The sequence below is a fragment of the Geotrypetes seraphini genome, chromosome 1 (genome assembly GCF_902459505.1).
Source record: "Geotrypetes seraphini chromosome 1, aGeoSer1.1, whole genome shotgun sequence".
Lineage (NCBI taxonomy): Eukaryota > Metazoa > Chordata > Amphibia > Gymnophiona > Dermophiidae > Geotrypetes > Geotrypetes seraphini.
The window spans coordinates 455,145,279-455,160,819 of NC_047084.1; the positions used below are offsets into that span (position 1 = coordinate 455,145,279).

Sequence of the window (15,541 nt, forward strand, 5' to 3'; positions counted from 1 at the left end):
TTTCTTCCTGTCTCCCTAACTGCTCCCTGCCACACTCCATTCCCTCCCCCAACTTTTTCTGTCTCCCTGTCTCCCCTTTCTGCCTCCCCAAGCCACCACCAGGGCTGTCACCTGGAAACAGGTTCCCAAGCTGCCACCGATGTCTGGAAACAGGCCCCCAAGCCACCGCCAATGTCTGGAAACAGGCCCCCAAGCCACCACCGAGTTCTCCCTGTTTCCCGATGCTGCAACAAGCCAGCAGCCTCCCCCCCCCCCACGTAAATTCTGATGTCGGAGAAGAAGTTCCGGGCCAGCCAGCCAGCGCAATCTACTGGTCGATCGCGATCAACCTTTTGGGCATCCCTGTTCTAGACCATAGGGACGTACAAAAGCCGTCCCCTACAGAGTCAGGGTGGGCTTGCTGTGCCAGATTTCAAAACTAAGGACCCAAAAGCCAAGTCCCGTCTGGCAGCAAAATCCACTCTAAAATTTGGCAAACGTGTGAAGAGACGACCATGTCGCCACACGCAAATCTCCTCAGGAGAAACCTATTGCGCTTCAGTCCACGAAGAAGCCACACACCTAGTAGAATGTGCCTTAACAGAAATAGGAGATTGTTTTCCCACTAGAATATAAGTGGAGGAAATGGCCCTATGGATCCACTGGGAGATCGTGGCCCTAGAAGCGGGAGTACCTCGCTTAATCGATTACGTTAGCACAAAGATATGGTCGGAGGTGAAAATCATTAGTGACCTCTGGGTAACCACAGAACTCTGCACACGTCCAACCTTTTCAGGATACAATCTTGATGTTTGGAACCTGTCAGCTGAAAAACAGGTAATCACACTGACACTGCCTAGAAGACTTTCAAGACTCCTGAAGCAGGCCTCTTTTGGCCGAAACATGTACCTGTTGAGTCACTGAAACATTGGATGAATAAAGACATTTTATTAAACAGATTGTGTCCACCCATCTTTTTAGGACCATTCCACTCTTTACTTCATGCAACCAAGGAATCCACCTTGGATTGTCCCAGCAGCTGCCGACACTCCTGTGCCAGAGGATACAAACGAGACATAACCTGAGCATTCCTCAAGGAACCTTCTGGAGAGTCAAAATGTTCTGTGACTAAAATCTGGATTGGATTAAGGACTAGACTTTAAAGTTTGGATTATAAAGATATTTTGAAAGATCGGATCAAGAATTAAACTTTAAAGACTGGACCAAAAAAGATTGGATTAATCAATTGATCAAAGGACTGAATTGGCCCAAAAGGATCGGATCAACAGATTGATTGAAGGACTACACATTTGATCTTTATAAGGGTTTCTTTGCATCAGTCCAACATAAAGTTAAATGCCTTTTGGAACATTATGAATATGTGGATGTATGTTTTAAAATTTTAGTGATGTTTTCAGTTGATATTTTTGCACACAATGAATTAAGCTGTTAATTTATTTAAAAAAGATTTAAATGTAAAAAAATAAATAAATTAGGATTTCAAGACTAAGGGTCTTTTATTCCTTGAAACTACACTATTAGCATATTAACTTTCTCTCTTTGTTGGAGCAAGATTGGGCTCGTGTACTGCAGAGCCACGGAGAAGTGGAAGAAGAGGGAAGAGTGAGCTTGTCATCCAAGCCCAATTCCAGTAAAGATTCAGCAATCAAGTCAGTGAGCACCACAACTTTAAACAAGCGCACCACAGTCGGGTCTTCTCCAGAATCAGGAGCCCTAAGGGATCCAGCATCCCAATCCAGATCCTCCAATCTGTGGAAGAAATGATCAGCGAGGCCCGGATCCATCGCTGTTGTCTCCTGAACAGACTGTGAAACAGCCGGGGCAGTCTGAGAGACTGACATCCCCGAAAAAATACTGGCACTTTGTAACGTCGTAGGGGCAACCTTTGAACATCCCGCAGCCAGACCCCTTGATTGAAACTCGGACCATACATATTTCATGAATTCCAAGAAAGCATCTGGACCCTGGGGCATAGAGTCACCCTTAGATGACTTAGACCTGAGCTTCTTAGGCGCAGACCCAAGCCCTGAAAATAAAGGCGGCCTAACCAATGGGTTAGCTAAGCATGTTATCACCTGCTTCTGTGGAGGGGAGGCTGAACCCAGTTACCGTCCCCCCCCCCCCCAAACTGCGCTGTACAGTACATGGCACACGGATGCTCTAAAAGCAGCAAATTTGCACAAATTTTACATGAATCCATACTGGGAGACCCCGAGGACTCCATCCCAGCAGTTTTCCTTGCAAAAATTCAAAATTTGAAGCAGGGAAAAGTTGAAAAAAGATCGCTAAAAATGCAAGGTGGCCGCCAAATCTAATTCGCACCAAAACACACAATAAAAAAAATGGCCTTCCCACAAATAAAAAAAAATCATAAAATAGGATTTTTCAGGTGGAAGAACCCAGGGGAACCCTCAAAACCCCTCAAAATTAAGTTTGAAAAATTGCTGATAGAGCTTGTCAGCTCCTCTTACTCACAAAACTGAAGACAGACGCTTCACCTGCTTTCTAGCTTCTGAGAAAATCCAGTCAGAATTCACTACCACACTGCTGGGAAAGCTGTTACCAAGCTGATTCTTTGGGCTGCTGGTCAGATCCACTGTCTGACTATGCCTCCGCCCCTGCGGACCACCGACTGCGCACCCGGATGGGCAGAGGTGCAAAACGCAGTCTGCATGCTGCGGAACACCACTGAACCCCCTACGCATGCTGAACAGTCTGCTCCTGACAACCCCCCCCCAAGTCAGGGACGGCCTTGAGCTCCAGGGAAGACTAGCAGACCAGCTAAACGGTACCCCCGAAGGGATCGGCCTGTCAGCTACAGACCAAAGTCTGTGAATTCTCAAGCAGGTAAGCTGTTGAAAATTGCTTGAAATGCGAAAACCGCTAAAGGGAACGAAACTACATGAAAATAAAAATAATAAATGTGGGAGAGCAGAACTCAAACACCTGCAGCCATGCATGAAAAAGAGAAAGACTGATGGGAGGAGCTAAGCTATCCTGTGAAGTACTCTAGAGGCGGAGTGGAAAATGGTTCTCTTCTGCAGTCCATGCGAGTAAAGGGAAATTACCCTATGGTCTAGAATGTCTCACCTAGAATGTCTCACTGGAATAGTTGTTACTTAGTTCTGCTTGGCTATTCATCAGACTGAATGGAACTGCACAGTCCACTTATATTACAGCCAAACGTTTGTGTCTCAGTCTCCACCTGATGGGTTATAACCCATCAATGCTGTGCCACTTTGGAGGGACGATAAAGAAACACCCTGTTATATAAGCTATCCTCATTATTTATGGACTAGAATAGACAAAAAATACTAGTAGGAAAAAAAGTTTTTAAAAATAGACAATTCGAGCCTACACCTAACCAATCTCCTTGGAAAAAAATTTTAATGAGTAAGTTAACATGCCAACAACCTAGAGTTGAGACATGCTTTGTGTTTCTCAGTACTTACCTAGTATAGAGATGGCATGCAACCTGGCCTGAACAGCTTGCAGTCTCTTCTTGTGATTTGAGAATCCATGGGCCAGTCTTATGTGTGTGAACAGAAGCATCTGGGACAGAAAAGTAAGTTTCCTCAGATCACAAAATAGAATTTAGTCATGTACAGACTACCGAAGCAGCTATTCCTCAGATTCACTATTTAAGAGCTTCTGCTCAGGGCAGAACTTTCTCTGTCCTGTGCCACTTGGAAACCCAGAGCTAACATAGTAAAGGAGCTTACCTGCTTATCTTTGGGAATACTGTACATCTTGGTAAGAGACTCCATGATCTCAGAAGGGCTTTCTGAAATCTGAACAAAGAATAAGACTTAGGAATCAGAATATCAGTTCTGCCGCAGTGGATTATTTGATCACGCATAAATATACCTACAATGTTATAGCATGTCACTGAAGAAAAACAGAAAATTAACATACTAAGTGCAGATCAGGTATAGCACAACAGTAGCACAAATTTCCTTAACACCTACTGCTCCTATAGAACAATGTCCTTATTACCTTATCCAGCTGTTCTATATGAATGTAGTGAAGAGTGTTGGTGGTTGTCTGTAAAGGAAATAGGAGAAGCATGATTGAATAGGGGTGAAGATACTCATACTTCCATAGCAGCGAATGCAGACCACAAATCATACCAGAAGCACTGCCACCAGCAGATCCTAAATTATAAAATAGGGAAGCTATAAACTCCAAAAAAAAGAACACTGAAAACAAGTTGTGTCCTGAGAGGTGGAGTGCCAAACAGTAAACGCTTACTTTGATTGTCACTTTATCAGTTATTTATATATCTATCACTGTGGGGAGGTTGATGCTTTAATAAACTATTTTCCCCAGTTCAGACAAGATGACTGATGCTATCTCTCCTGCTCAAATTTTCCAGTGGTGCATCCTATCAGTATGTGGTGAGGTGATGCCTCCTACATGCCAGGCAATACACTCCGCAAAGCAACGAGTTAGTTTTACATATCAACTTCCATTCCCTAGCGCATTGCTCTTCTGCTCTGCAACATCAACTCAAACTGCTATTGTAAAATTTAGTCAGTGGTGGAAGACCCTATATGTTAACACACACACACACACACACAAACAAACAATTCATATAACCAGGGCAGAGAATGCTTCTGCCAAGGACAATGTTTCCTGCTTATTAGCTGCTATACTCAGAGGTCTCCAACGTCTGCATGCCTGCGAGACCCTGGGTCACCAGTTTACACCCAATAACACCCACTTTGAGAAAGAAGCAGCCTCATCTGAAAATTCTCAATGAATTGGGGGTAGAAAATAAGCTGCTGCTATAGTACTTATAAAAATAATGCCAAACTGAATCTTGAGGGCAAACACATTTTACTTGTTTGGAATGTGATGACCCTATAACCCATTGTCTTCTACAGATGGGAAACAGGAAACTAAAAGCTAAATAAGTCTCTTGTTGCCCATATGTCCCATCTGCTTCCATCCCAACACAGGTGCACTCCATAATGCTATTCCCCAACCTGCAGGGTATCCTCTGGAGGGGCAAAGTCTGCCTTGTGCATAGGACTCCAATAAATTTATCCCCATAGTGGCACTTTACCCCTTCTCTGAGCATCTGCCTCTCTGCCAACCCTGGCCTAAACAAACTTTCAAGAGATCTCTCACTGCTATAAGCTGTAGAAGAACAAGTCTGTATGAGACTCACCCTTTTCTCGACTTTGACCTCAGCCCCTGGCTCTGCATAGAATTCAAAGTGTAGTGTGGTGGCACTGGGAGGGTATTTCTGTGTATAAAGCACAGGATGGAATGAGACACAGTGAGCTCCGAGAGAGCAGGTAACAAAGCAGCTGCTATAGAGACCTTTCCTTTCTCATCACAATCATGCTGGAAGCTGCTCTGACTTTCAGACTAGCACCCTACAATTTTCACAGCCCTTCTACTGTTATTTCAACAAAGAAGTCTCACCTTGAAGATTTTCCAAATTAAAACATTCCCAGAAACTGATCATGAGCTTAAGAGATAATTTGAGGGGGGGGGGGGGTTGTATGCAAAACAGACCATTACACATAGGGCAGGATTAAAGCATAAGCAAACTAGGCATGCCTAGGGTGTAAATGTTCACGTAGGGTGCGCTCTGATGGATTCAAGGCACTTTTCTTATTATGTTTAAGTCAACTGTTGGGATAAAGAGTATGACAGGAGACAGGAAAGTCCAGAGCCACTTCTGCCTACAGAGGCTTATCTGTTCTCTCCACCCCCTGTGAACTGCCTTTCAGTCAGTAGAAAGAGTTGGTGAGCAGCGCTGCTACATGCTACTTTGCTGGTTTTCCTTTGCAGTCAACCAGGGCTCCATTTGTTGTGCTGCATTTAAACAATACACTCGTTTGCCTAGGGCCCACAAAAGGGTTAATCCTGCCCCAGTATTCAAAATTGCAGAAGAGAGTAGGGGACATTCACATTTCAAAACTTTATGTTCTAACAGCACTGAATACCCTGGATAAGAGCTAAGGCATCAAAACGTTTAAAATTTTCAACTGCACCCTCAATATATTTAACCAAAGACAGCAAGGAGGAAAAGCAGACCAAAAAGTATATTTGAGAACAAAAATTAATACTGGGATCCAATGCCACAACTCTTTTCCCCAAAGCACAGTCATAAATCTTTCCCTATTCCATATTAACACACTGGGTCCTGTAAATGATATATTTTTATATTCTGCTTCATGTACTATTGTTTAATGCTGAAGGAATCCAGAATAGCTTCTCAATATCTATTCCCCTGGGATCACTCCATCACCTTATGGCATCTGCCAACTCCTCCTCCTTCCCCCCCACCACAAAGGTTCATCCTCAGGCAACTATTCATAAGAGTTATGCTGTTTGCTAATGGGATATATTTTCACTATCACACCTTTTCCACATTAATGTGCCTTTGTGAATAGGGTTATTTACAGTGAAAAGGTTTGAGCTGAAGCTACAAAGGCAAGGTCATTGATATTGTCATTAGGAATTAAAAGTAATATCACTCCAAAAGGAATCTTATGATAACTTAACTACACTGAAGACCGACTCTTCCCCACCTCCCAAATTTTACTGCTTATTCCCACAATAACTGCATCTGAAGTGAGCCATTTCTGCCAGAGAAGGGCAAGAGTAGAAAGACAGTCAAAGACAAACAAAAATCGGTGGGAACAGGTGAAAGCAAGAGAGGGAGCAATGGCTACTACTTAACTGTAGCATTCAAAGAAAAGAATCAGTAAGAAACTTACCAACATGTGCAAATCTCTACAACACTCAGCGAGTCCGAAGCCATTCTCCTTACCACCCCAGCTCTGTGAAAGATGCAGACGGCATTAAGCAGGTTTCTCCACAACAAGTGAGGCAGTGCTAATTGCCCAGCATCCTGTACAAATTGCATATAATCCCTTTAAACTACTCTAGTCTTGCCCATTAATTATCACAAGGGTGGGGGTGGAAATAAAGACATTCAGTTTCTGTATACAAGCTTTAAATTGTTCATACCAGTGATTCAAGTCTTAGACCAGGGAGAGGTAGCAGCTATTGCCTGGCTGAGCTGATCTACTTGCTCCACCAGCCCAAACAGTAAAATCTCATCTGAAGAAGCATGAGCATAGGCTTCTCATCTACACTGCTTTTTTTGCTAGTGCATTTAGACACCATATTCAGCCAGGTCAAGGAAGAACTAGGTGAGTCAGCCCAGCAAATAACCAGGCTCTATACAGTAGCCAGAGGGCAAGCAATTGCACTTCCCTTCCTACAGTGTCATGAAAGAGAAGAAAACTGAAAAGGTGACACAAAGAAGAAACTATAAAAAAACAGACCCAAGTATGGACAGAAGACAGAGTAGCAGGGAAGCATGAGATGAGATCAAGGCAGCTTTACAACTGATCACACATCTCCTCCCCCCCCCCCACTTCAATCACTGTCCACTTCCCATGGCTACTCAGAATGAATTTAAATCAATAAATTCTAGAGAGTCAAAGGAAGGAATGGGGCAACAAGGAGACTACAAAGGAGTACAGAAAAACACTGATATTAGAGGAGAGGGTTGGAAGAAGAAATTAGGTTCTTACCTGCTAATTTTCTTTTTGTTAGCCTGTAGACCAATACAGTTATTTTGTACAGATGGATATACACCTCACTATGACTAGCAGGTGGAGACTGAGACAAAAACTTGTAGTATATTAGCTGAGGCTCCCTCTACCATCCCAGTCTGCCGAAAAGCCAAGCAGAACCTAGGAAAATACTGAGAACAGTAAAAATACTCTGAACAGGAGGTTAAAAACAACAAACACACGGTAACAACTGTTGGAACATGTATATAACTAAATTCCTGCAGTGAAAATGTCCCCACAGCTCACCAGCTAAGCCAGCTGAGCCATAGCTGCTATTCTTATATCTCCCCGGCCCTAGAAAAATACTAGAACCCGCAGAAAATTCAAAATCTGCACACGAGCAAAACTCGCAAGCATCGCAAAAAGACAGAAAGGGTGAGGAACTATATTAGTCTACAGGCTAACAAAAAGAAAATTAGCAGGTGAGAATCTAATTTCTCCTTCTGTGTCGCCTGGTAGACCAGTATAGTTATTCTGTACAAATGGAATGTACCAAAGCAGTACCATCAAGGGTGGGACCCTCGAAGGGCCAACACCAGAACACGCTCACCGAATACCGCATCCCAAACGCGCTTGAACTTCCACACGGTAGTGTCTGACAAAGGAATGCAGAGAAAACCAAACTGCAGTCCTGCAAATATCCATCGGAAGTACAAGAGAAGACCCAGATCAAGAAGCTGCTTGACCCCAAGTGGAAAGAGCCTTGAGAAATTCAGGAACAGGCTTTTTTCTAAAGATAAGCAGAAGCACGCAATGGTAGCCTTGGAAGCACCATCCCCCATACGAGGACCCGCTAGAAAGGCAAATAGATTATCTGATTTCCTAATCTCACGGGTCTTCTGCACATAAAAGCCAAGGACTCAACTGACATCCAACTTGCACAACTGTTTCTGCTCAGAAGATCCCTCCCAACTAATCAACACCAGGAGGACCACTGATTGATTGACATGAAAAGGAGAAACAACTTTTGGAAGAACAGGCTGCAATACAACCCACTCCCTAGAAAACTCCAGGAAGGGAGCCCTACAAGAGAAAACCTACAGCTTAGAAACACATCTAGCTGAAATAATGGCCACCAAGAAGACCACTTTAAGAGTAAGGTCCTTCAAAGAGCAGTCGCCCAACAGTTCAAAAGGAGGGCACACTAGAACTGACAGAACCAGATTCAAATCCCAAGAAGGAACAAAGGGCCACACGGGAGGCCTGAGCAACTTGGCCGCCCACAAGAAGTGAATCACATCAGGAATAGCAGTCAAACGTTGAACTCTCAACAACCCATGAAAGGCTAACAAGGCCACAAGCCGAACCTGGAGAGAAGACCAAGCCAGGCCCCTGTCGAGGCCATCTCGCAAGAACTAAGATGATTGGCAGGGAAGAACAAAAAGAGACCATTCTACATGCAGCACATCACCCCTCAAATATACCCCAAACCTGCACAGAAGCCCGAGAAGTGGAAAATCTCCGAGACCCCAAGAGGGTTGAGATTAGAGAATGACACGGGGAAAAAAATCTGTACCCATCACCGCCCCGTCCCCAACTCACCGTCCCCTTCACCGCCCCGTCACCGCCATCCCCTTCACCGCCCCATCACCATCACCGCCATCCTCTTCACCGCCCCATCACCGTTCCCGCAGCATCCATATAAGCCTCAGTACTGCGAAACACCATGAAGACAGGAGAGAGTCTTGTCACTACTACTACTGCACTGAGAATCTGTTTCAGTGCCTCTGCCCTGTAGTAAAAACAGAACATAAAATAAATCAATTGACTTGTCCTCCCTTGCAATGACGTGTACCCCATGTTCACCTATAGCTCGAATCAGGTCAATTGTGCACACTAAAAATGCCCACCTGAGCACATAATCATGCAGATGCTGCAGTACAATGAACAACAGGAGGATCTGGAACGTGAGTGCAGGCAGGCAGTGATACAAAAACAGCAGACACCCGACCGATTGCAGCGTTCCGCCATCTCCCTCCCGCCATCTCACCTTAGATGTAGAGTATGCTGGCTTTCTTTTTCGCCCAGCCGCATGCACGGCTGCTCATTTGTTCAATATTCTCTTCTGACGCAACCGGAAACAGGAAGTTGCAGGAGAAGAGAGAAGATTGATTAACTCGAGCAGCCGCGCATGCGCGGCTTTTTGAACGCGTGCAGCTAGGCGAAAAAGAAAGCCGTCATACTCTACATCAGTGTTTTTCAACCTTTTTACACCCATGGACCGGCAGAAATAAAATAATTATTTTGTGGACCGGCAAACTACTAGGACTAAAATTTAATAACCCCGTTTCCGCCCCATCTCCGCAAGCTCGGTCACCTCAGTAACTATAGAAAAATAGATAAATATAGTGCAAAATAGACAGCAGATATAAATTCTCAAAATTGACACATTTTGATCACTAAATTGAAAATAAAATCATTTTTCCTACCTTTGCTATTTGGTGATTGATTTCATGAGTCTCTGGTTGCGTTTCCTTCTGTCTGTGTATCCTTTCTTTCATTTCTTTCTTTCTGCACTCAGGCCCAAGAATTGTCCCATTCTATTCCCTCCCTCTTTCCTTCCTATGTCCTTAGTGCCCCCGGTGCTTCCTTCCCATGTCCTTAGTGCCCCCAGTGCCTCCTTTCCCATGTTCTTAGTGCCCATTCCTGTCTTTAGTGCCCCAGTGCCTCCTTCACATATCCTTAGTGCCCCTTCCTGTCTTTAGTGCCCAGTGCCTCCTTCCCATGTCTTTAGTGCACCCAGTGCCTCCTTCCCATGTCTTTAGTGACCCTTCCTGTCTTTAGTGCCCCCAGTGCCTCCTTCCCATATCCTTAGTGCCCCTTCCTATCTTTAGTGCCCCTAGTGCCTCCTTCCTATGTCCCTCTCACTGCCTTCCACACTTTGTCCCACCCCCACTCCCGAAGCCTGCCTGCCTGTCTACCTCTCTCCCTCCCTAGCCATAGACAGCCTACTACCTCCCTGCCGCTCAAAAAAAAAAAAAAAAGCCTCCCTCCTTTTCCCCTGCTCTTACCGCCATGCTGCAGTTGCTAAAGCCGACAGGGAGTCTTTCCGACTTCAATGATGATGTCGGAGACGACGTTCTGGGCCAGCCAGGCAGCGATTGCGCCTGTCCCTTGCTGCAATCGGGCAGGTGGGGACCGCGCGATCCTTGATTGCCTCACTGCGGAGACAAGTCCATTCACCGCTCCACGGGGCGGTGAATGGCCTTGTCCCCGTCCACACAGAGGCAACTATTTTTTCTTCCCCGTTTTGGCGGGTTACCCGCTGCTACTCGCGGTTCATGTCATTCTCTAGTTGAGAACACTTTATCTGAATATCCCTTACCTAGGCAGTCCATTTCAAGAGCCAAGCCTTAAGACAAAAGGGGCACAGATTGAACATTGGAATGGGGCCCTGAGACAGATGGTGGGTCGAAAGAGGCAGAAGAGGATCCGCCACCAGATGTCTCAGCAGGACCGCGTACCACGGGCGCTTGGGCCAATCCGGTGCCACCAGAATCAACAGGCCTGGATGTCGAACAATGTGGATAAAAACTCTACCCACTAATGGCTACGGAGGGAACACATCCAACAGACCCTCCCTTGGCCATGGGTGAACTAGAGCATCCAGGCCCTCAGCCTGACCATCTCTGCGACAACGGAAAAAGCGGTATGTTTTGGCGTTGACACTCGTGACTATCAAGTCCATGAGGGGCTGACCTCAAGACTGAACTATTAGCTGAAATGCTGCGTGACTTAGACACCACTCTCCGAGATCTAGGACGTGACGACTCAAAAAGTCCACCTGCACATTTTCCACACCTCCTATATGGTAGGCGGAAATGTCTTGAAGATGAGACTCTGCCCAGCCCTGACTGACTTGCCCATCAGAAAGAACCAGAAGGCTAACAGTGCTAGACGGATGGCTATGATCTCTAGAACATTGATCGACCAGGATGCCTACTCTGTGGACCAGGTGCCCTGAGCTGAGTGACCTAGACACTGTGCTCCCCAACTGAGGAAACTGACATCCGTTGCAGCACCAGCCACTGCGGCTGATCCAGACTCGTCTCTTGCACTAGATGAAAGGTCTGGAGCCACCAACGAAGACTGCAGTGAGCCAAGCCCCGCAGAAGGACAGGAAGATCCAGACTGTGCCTCTGAGGCGACCATCTCCGTAGAAAGCATACTGAAGAGGACGAATATGGGCAGGAGCTCACCTCACTATGTCTAAGGAAGCCGCCATCGACCCCAAGACTTGATGGAAATTCTGTGCCCAAGGACACCAGGCCGCCAAAAGCAGGCAAATTTGAGATCATCATCTACCTAGCCTCTGGAAGGAAGACTCTCCCCAAGGAGGTGTCAAACAGAATTCCTAGATACTCCAAGCACTGAGAGGTGCCCACCGGCTCTTGGAAATGTTGAAAACCCATTCCAGCGACTGCAGAAACTCCACCACCCAAGCCGTGACCTGGTGCTCTCCTGCAACGACTTTGCTTGAATCAACCAGTCGTCCAGGTAGGGATGAACTAGAATGCCATCTTTGTGCAACGCTGCCATGACGACCACCATAACCTTGGTGAACGTTCACGGAGCCGCGCCCAGACCAAAGGGAAGCACACAGAAGTGATAATGCTGCCCCAAGATCGCAAAGCGCAAGAAGAGAGGATGAGAGGTCCAAATTGGAATAAGCAAGTAGGCCTCCGTCAGAAATAGAAAAGTCAGATACTCCCCTGGCTGAACTGCCAGAATAACAGACCGCAGAGTTTCCATGCAGTTGGACAGAACTTGGAGAACTCTGTTGACCCCTTTCAAATCTAAGATGGGCTGAAAAGTCCCTGACTGCGCACCACTCACGAGATAGTAATGGGACTACAGCTTTGAAATCTAGCAATCCTTGAAGGGTCTGGCAAAAAGCCTGTTTCTCCCATGCTGACTGACAGAGAGAAGCGAGAAAATGATCTAACAATGAATGGGCGAACTCCAGAGCATAACCGTCCCTAATCACCGCCAGTACTCACTGATCGGATATGATCTCTACCCGCTGTAGATAAAAATCACATAGCTGGAATTAGAGCAGGTGCCAGGAAGGACGGGCTGCAGAAGAACCGGCAGGGGCACAACCAGCACCCCGGTGGGCCCCTTGAAAGGCTGCATGCACTGGAAATACTGGCCTCTGGAAAGCCCAGGGGTTTGAAAAGAAGAGGCCCCTTGCCCAGGGAGGAGATGGCGGAAATCACGCTCACGCCCGCGAGCAGTACCACCCCATGCCAGCGGCCTAGCTCTATCTTCAGGTAAACAAGGCACTTCAGAATCTGTTAAGGTCTGAACCAACTTGTCCAGATCCTCACCAAACAAGAAAGACCCCTAAAGGGGAATTTATCAGCTTAGCTTTGAACGCCGCTTCTGCCGACCAAGCTTGAAACCACAAGGTACGGCGTGCTGCCACTCCAAAAGTCATAGAGTTGGTAGAAGCTCGCAAGAGATCATACAAGGCATCTGAGAGATAAGAAGCACCCATTTCAATTCTGGCAACTTCCTACTATGTTCCAATTATCAGACTCACTGTCAAGGACATGCACTGCCCAGCGAAAACACACTCAAGCAACCAGCCCACTACATGCCGTCGCCTGGACTGCCAGAGCTGTCACATCAAAACTCTGTTTGAGGAGAGACTAACTTACATTCCTCAGGGTCCCTCAAGGCAAAACCACCCTCCACAGACATGGTATGCCGCTTCAAGATGGCCATGTCCACCACTGGCGACTTCATAGAGTCCCGATCACTTCCCGGGATGGGGTATAGATGGGCCATTGAACATGTAAAGCAAAAGAGCGCCTCAGGCATCTGCCACTGTGCGAGCATAATATTCCAAATATCCTGATGCATAGGGAAAGAGCGGGAAACAGGGCGGAGCCCCTAAAGCAAGGGGTCCACCACACGTGGGGGCTCCGACACGGTGTCCTCAGACCAGAACAGAAGAGACTGGCAAAGGCATCTCGTCCCCCATAGATGCATCAGCGCTAGTAGATGGAGCGCAAAGCCACCGCTAGCAGGAAAACCGTATCCCCCAGAGGATCCTGGAGAGCTCCCCAAAGGGAAATACTGCTCCTGCCAAACAAGCAGCATCCCACGAAACCCACGGGCGGTAGGGCGCGAGAGGAGCAGAGGGGAACAGTCACTGAATGAGGCCGAACCGTAGAGGACGTCAAGAAACAGGACCTCCAGCCGCAACCATAAGCCAAATAAGAAAATATGGGGGGGGGGGGAACCCTCAGCAGCCCCATGGGACTCCCTGCTACAGCAGGGAACCCAGCAAACAACCTGCCACCTGTGTCACCAAACAGGGGCGAGGTCACCTGAGGCTAAACAAAAATGGAGGTGCTTACTGCCAAAAATGGAGCTGAACCGCCAAAAAAAAAAAAGAAGCTCCATTAGACCTGCAGCAGCTAAGAGGTCTAAACCGCCCTAGCCACTAAAGCAGGCAAGCCGGCATCAGCTGTAAAGGGAATCCTTTCTGCCTGACCGTCGGTAGCTGGGGAATCTGCCGTGTGGGCGGTGAGGAAAGCCCAGGGTTCCCCGCAAACAGCAGCCGGCCACGAGGCACTCACGAAGGGGATCCCTGGCCGCGGGCACCTGATGCCAACAAGGATTCCCCTTCGCAGCAGCCTGCCTCGCTCGAACAGGCCGGCCGCAAGTGCCTCGCAGCTGGATTACCGTGAGCACTTTTCCCCAGACGCGACTTAGCTAGAATAAAAGGGCTGGTTAACAGAAAAAGACAGTAAAATACAGAAAATTTAAAGGGAATGAGCCCTTTAGACCGGCACAGCCTCAGCATTATTTTCTAAAACAGACTCCACGGCTCTCAAAGCTGGAGGCCTGACCAACCAGGGGGCCAAGCTGCCAGCTGAGGCATCTCTATAAAAATGTGAAGAGGTGGAGGAAGGGGGAGGAGGTCGGACAGATCCCCAAACAGGACCCATCCAAGCTCCGTCCGGCACTAAAAGGAAAACCAGGAGTCCTAAAACAAATTCCAACAGGCCTAACAGAGGGAGCCAGATTTTTCTTAACTCTACCTGCTGGAGACTGAGAAAGACTGGGATGATAGAGGGAGCCTCAGCTAATATATTACAATGTTTTTGTCTCAGTCTCCACCTGCTGGTCAAAGTGAGGTATATACCCATCTGTACAGAATAACTATATTGGTCTAGCAGGCGACACAGAAAGAAGGGAAAAAGGCTAAGACCCAGATTCTCAAAAGTTTTAACACCGTCGCTAAACTTTTTTCCAACAGTTTAACCTGAACGCATTTTAGTGGCAAATTATCAAAATGGCTTATCTATGTTTTTAGCGAGGTTTCTAGCAGTCTCCAACACTGACATGTAAATGGGCTTTTCAACATTAAAATAAGCATTCCAGTGGATTCTTTAAAATCGCCAAGTCATTCTCCATGAGAGGCATCCGCTATTAGCAACAAAAATCAGCAACTGGTGCAGGGATGCCGGTACAGTGGCAGTACTGCTTAAAACCTCAGCACAGCAGTGTCAGAGACTGCTCGAAAAGCTGTTTTGAGAAGCGTCTCTCCCCCCCCCCCCCCCCAGCAACAGGAGAGATACCCACTCTATCCTGCTGCCACATAACACCCACCCCTGAAGCAGGAGAGATGCCCACTCTCTCCAGCTGACAAGCGAACACCTCATCACACCCCCCAGAGGGAGATGCCCATCCTCTCCCGCTGACAAACAGGGGGAAAAAACCCCCAATAGCGAGAGATGCCCATTCTCTCCTGCTGCATCACAACACTCCCCCCACCCAACTCCTGACGCTTATCCTTCTTTCCTGTACCTTTAATTAGATACTGACCAGAGGGATGCCTACTCCCTTTGGCCAGCCTCTTCCAAAATTAGCCTTCCCCTCTCCGGTGCATCCTGGGATGCACCGGGGAGGGGCCTATGGCT

The 15,541-nt window shown here is 47.0% G+C and overlaps 1 protein-coding gene across 7 annotated transcripts in view; it reads right to left on the reverse strand.

Moving 5' to 3' along the window:
• HUWE1 (HECT, UBA and WWE domain containing E3 ubiquitin protein ligase 1) overlaps positions 1–15,541 on the reverse strand; it is a 779,197-nt gene that overhangs the window by 703,651 nt on the left and 60,005 nt on the right. For 6 of the 7 annotated variants that reach the window (XM_033921880.1, XM_033921834.1, XM_033921842.1 and 3 more), the window contains exons 6-10: positions 6,738–6,800; positions 5,174–5,251; positions 3,997–4,044; positions 3,723–3,791; positions 3,453–3,552 (exon numbers count right to left, since the gene is read on the reverse strand). In XM_033921880.1, coding sequence (XP_033777771.1) covers positions 3,453–3,552; positions 3,723–3,791; positions 3,997–4,044; positions 5,174–5,251; positions 6,738–6,800 — 358 coding nt within the window. The remainder of the gene's footprint in view (positions 1–3,452; positions 3,553–3,722; positions 3,792–3,996; positions 4,045–5,173; positions 5,252–6,737; positions 6,801–15,541) is intronic. The other variant, XM_033921870.1, reaches the window with a different exon arrangement.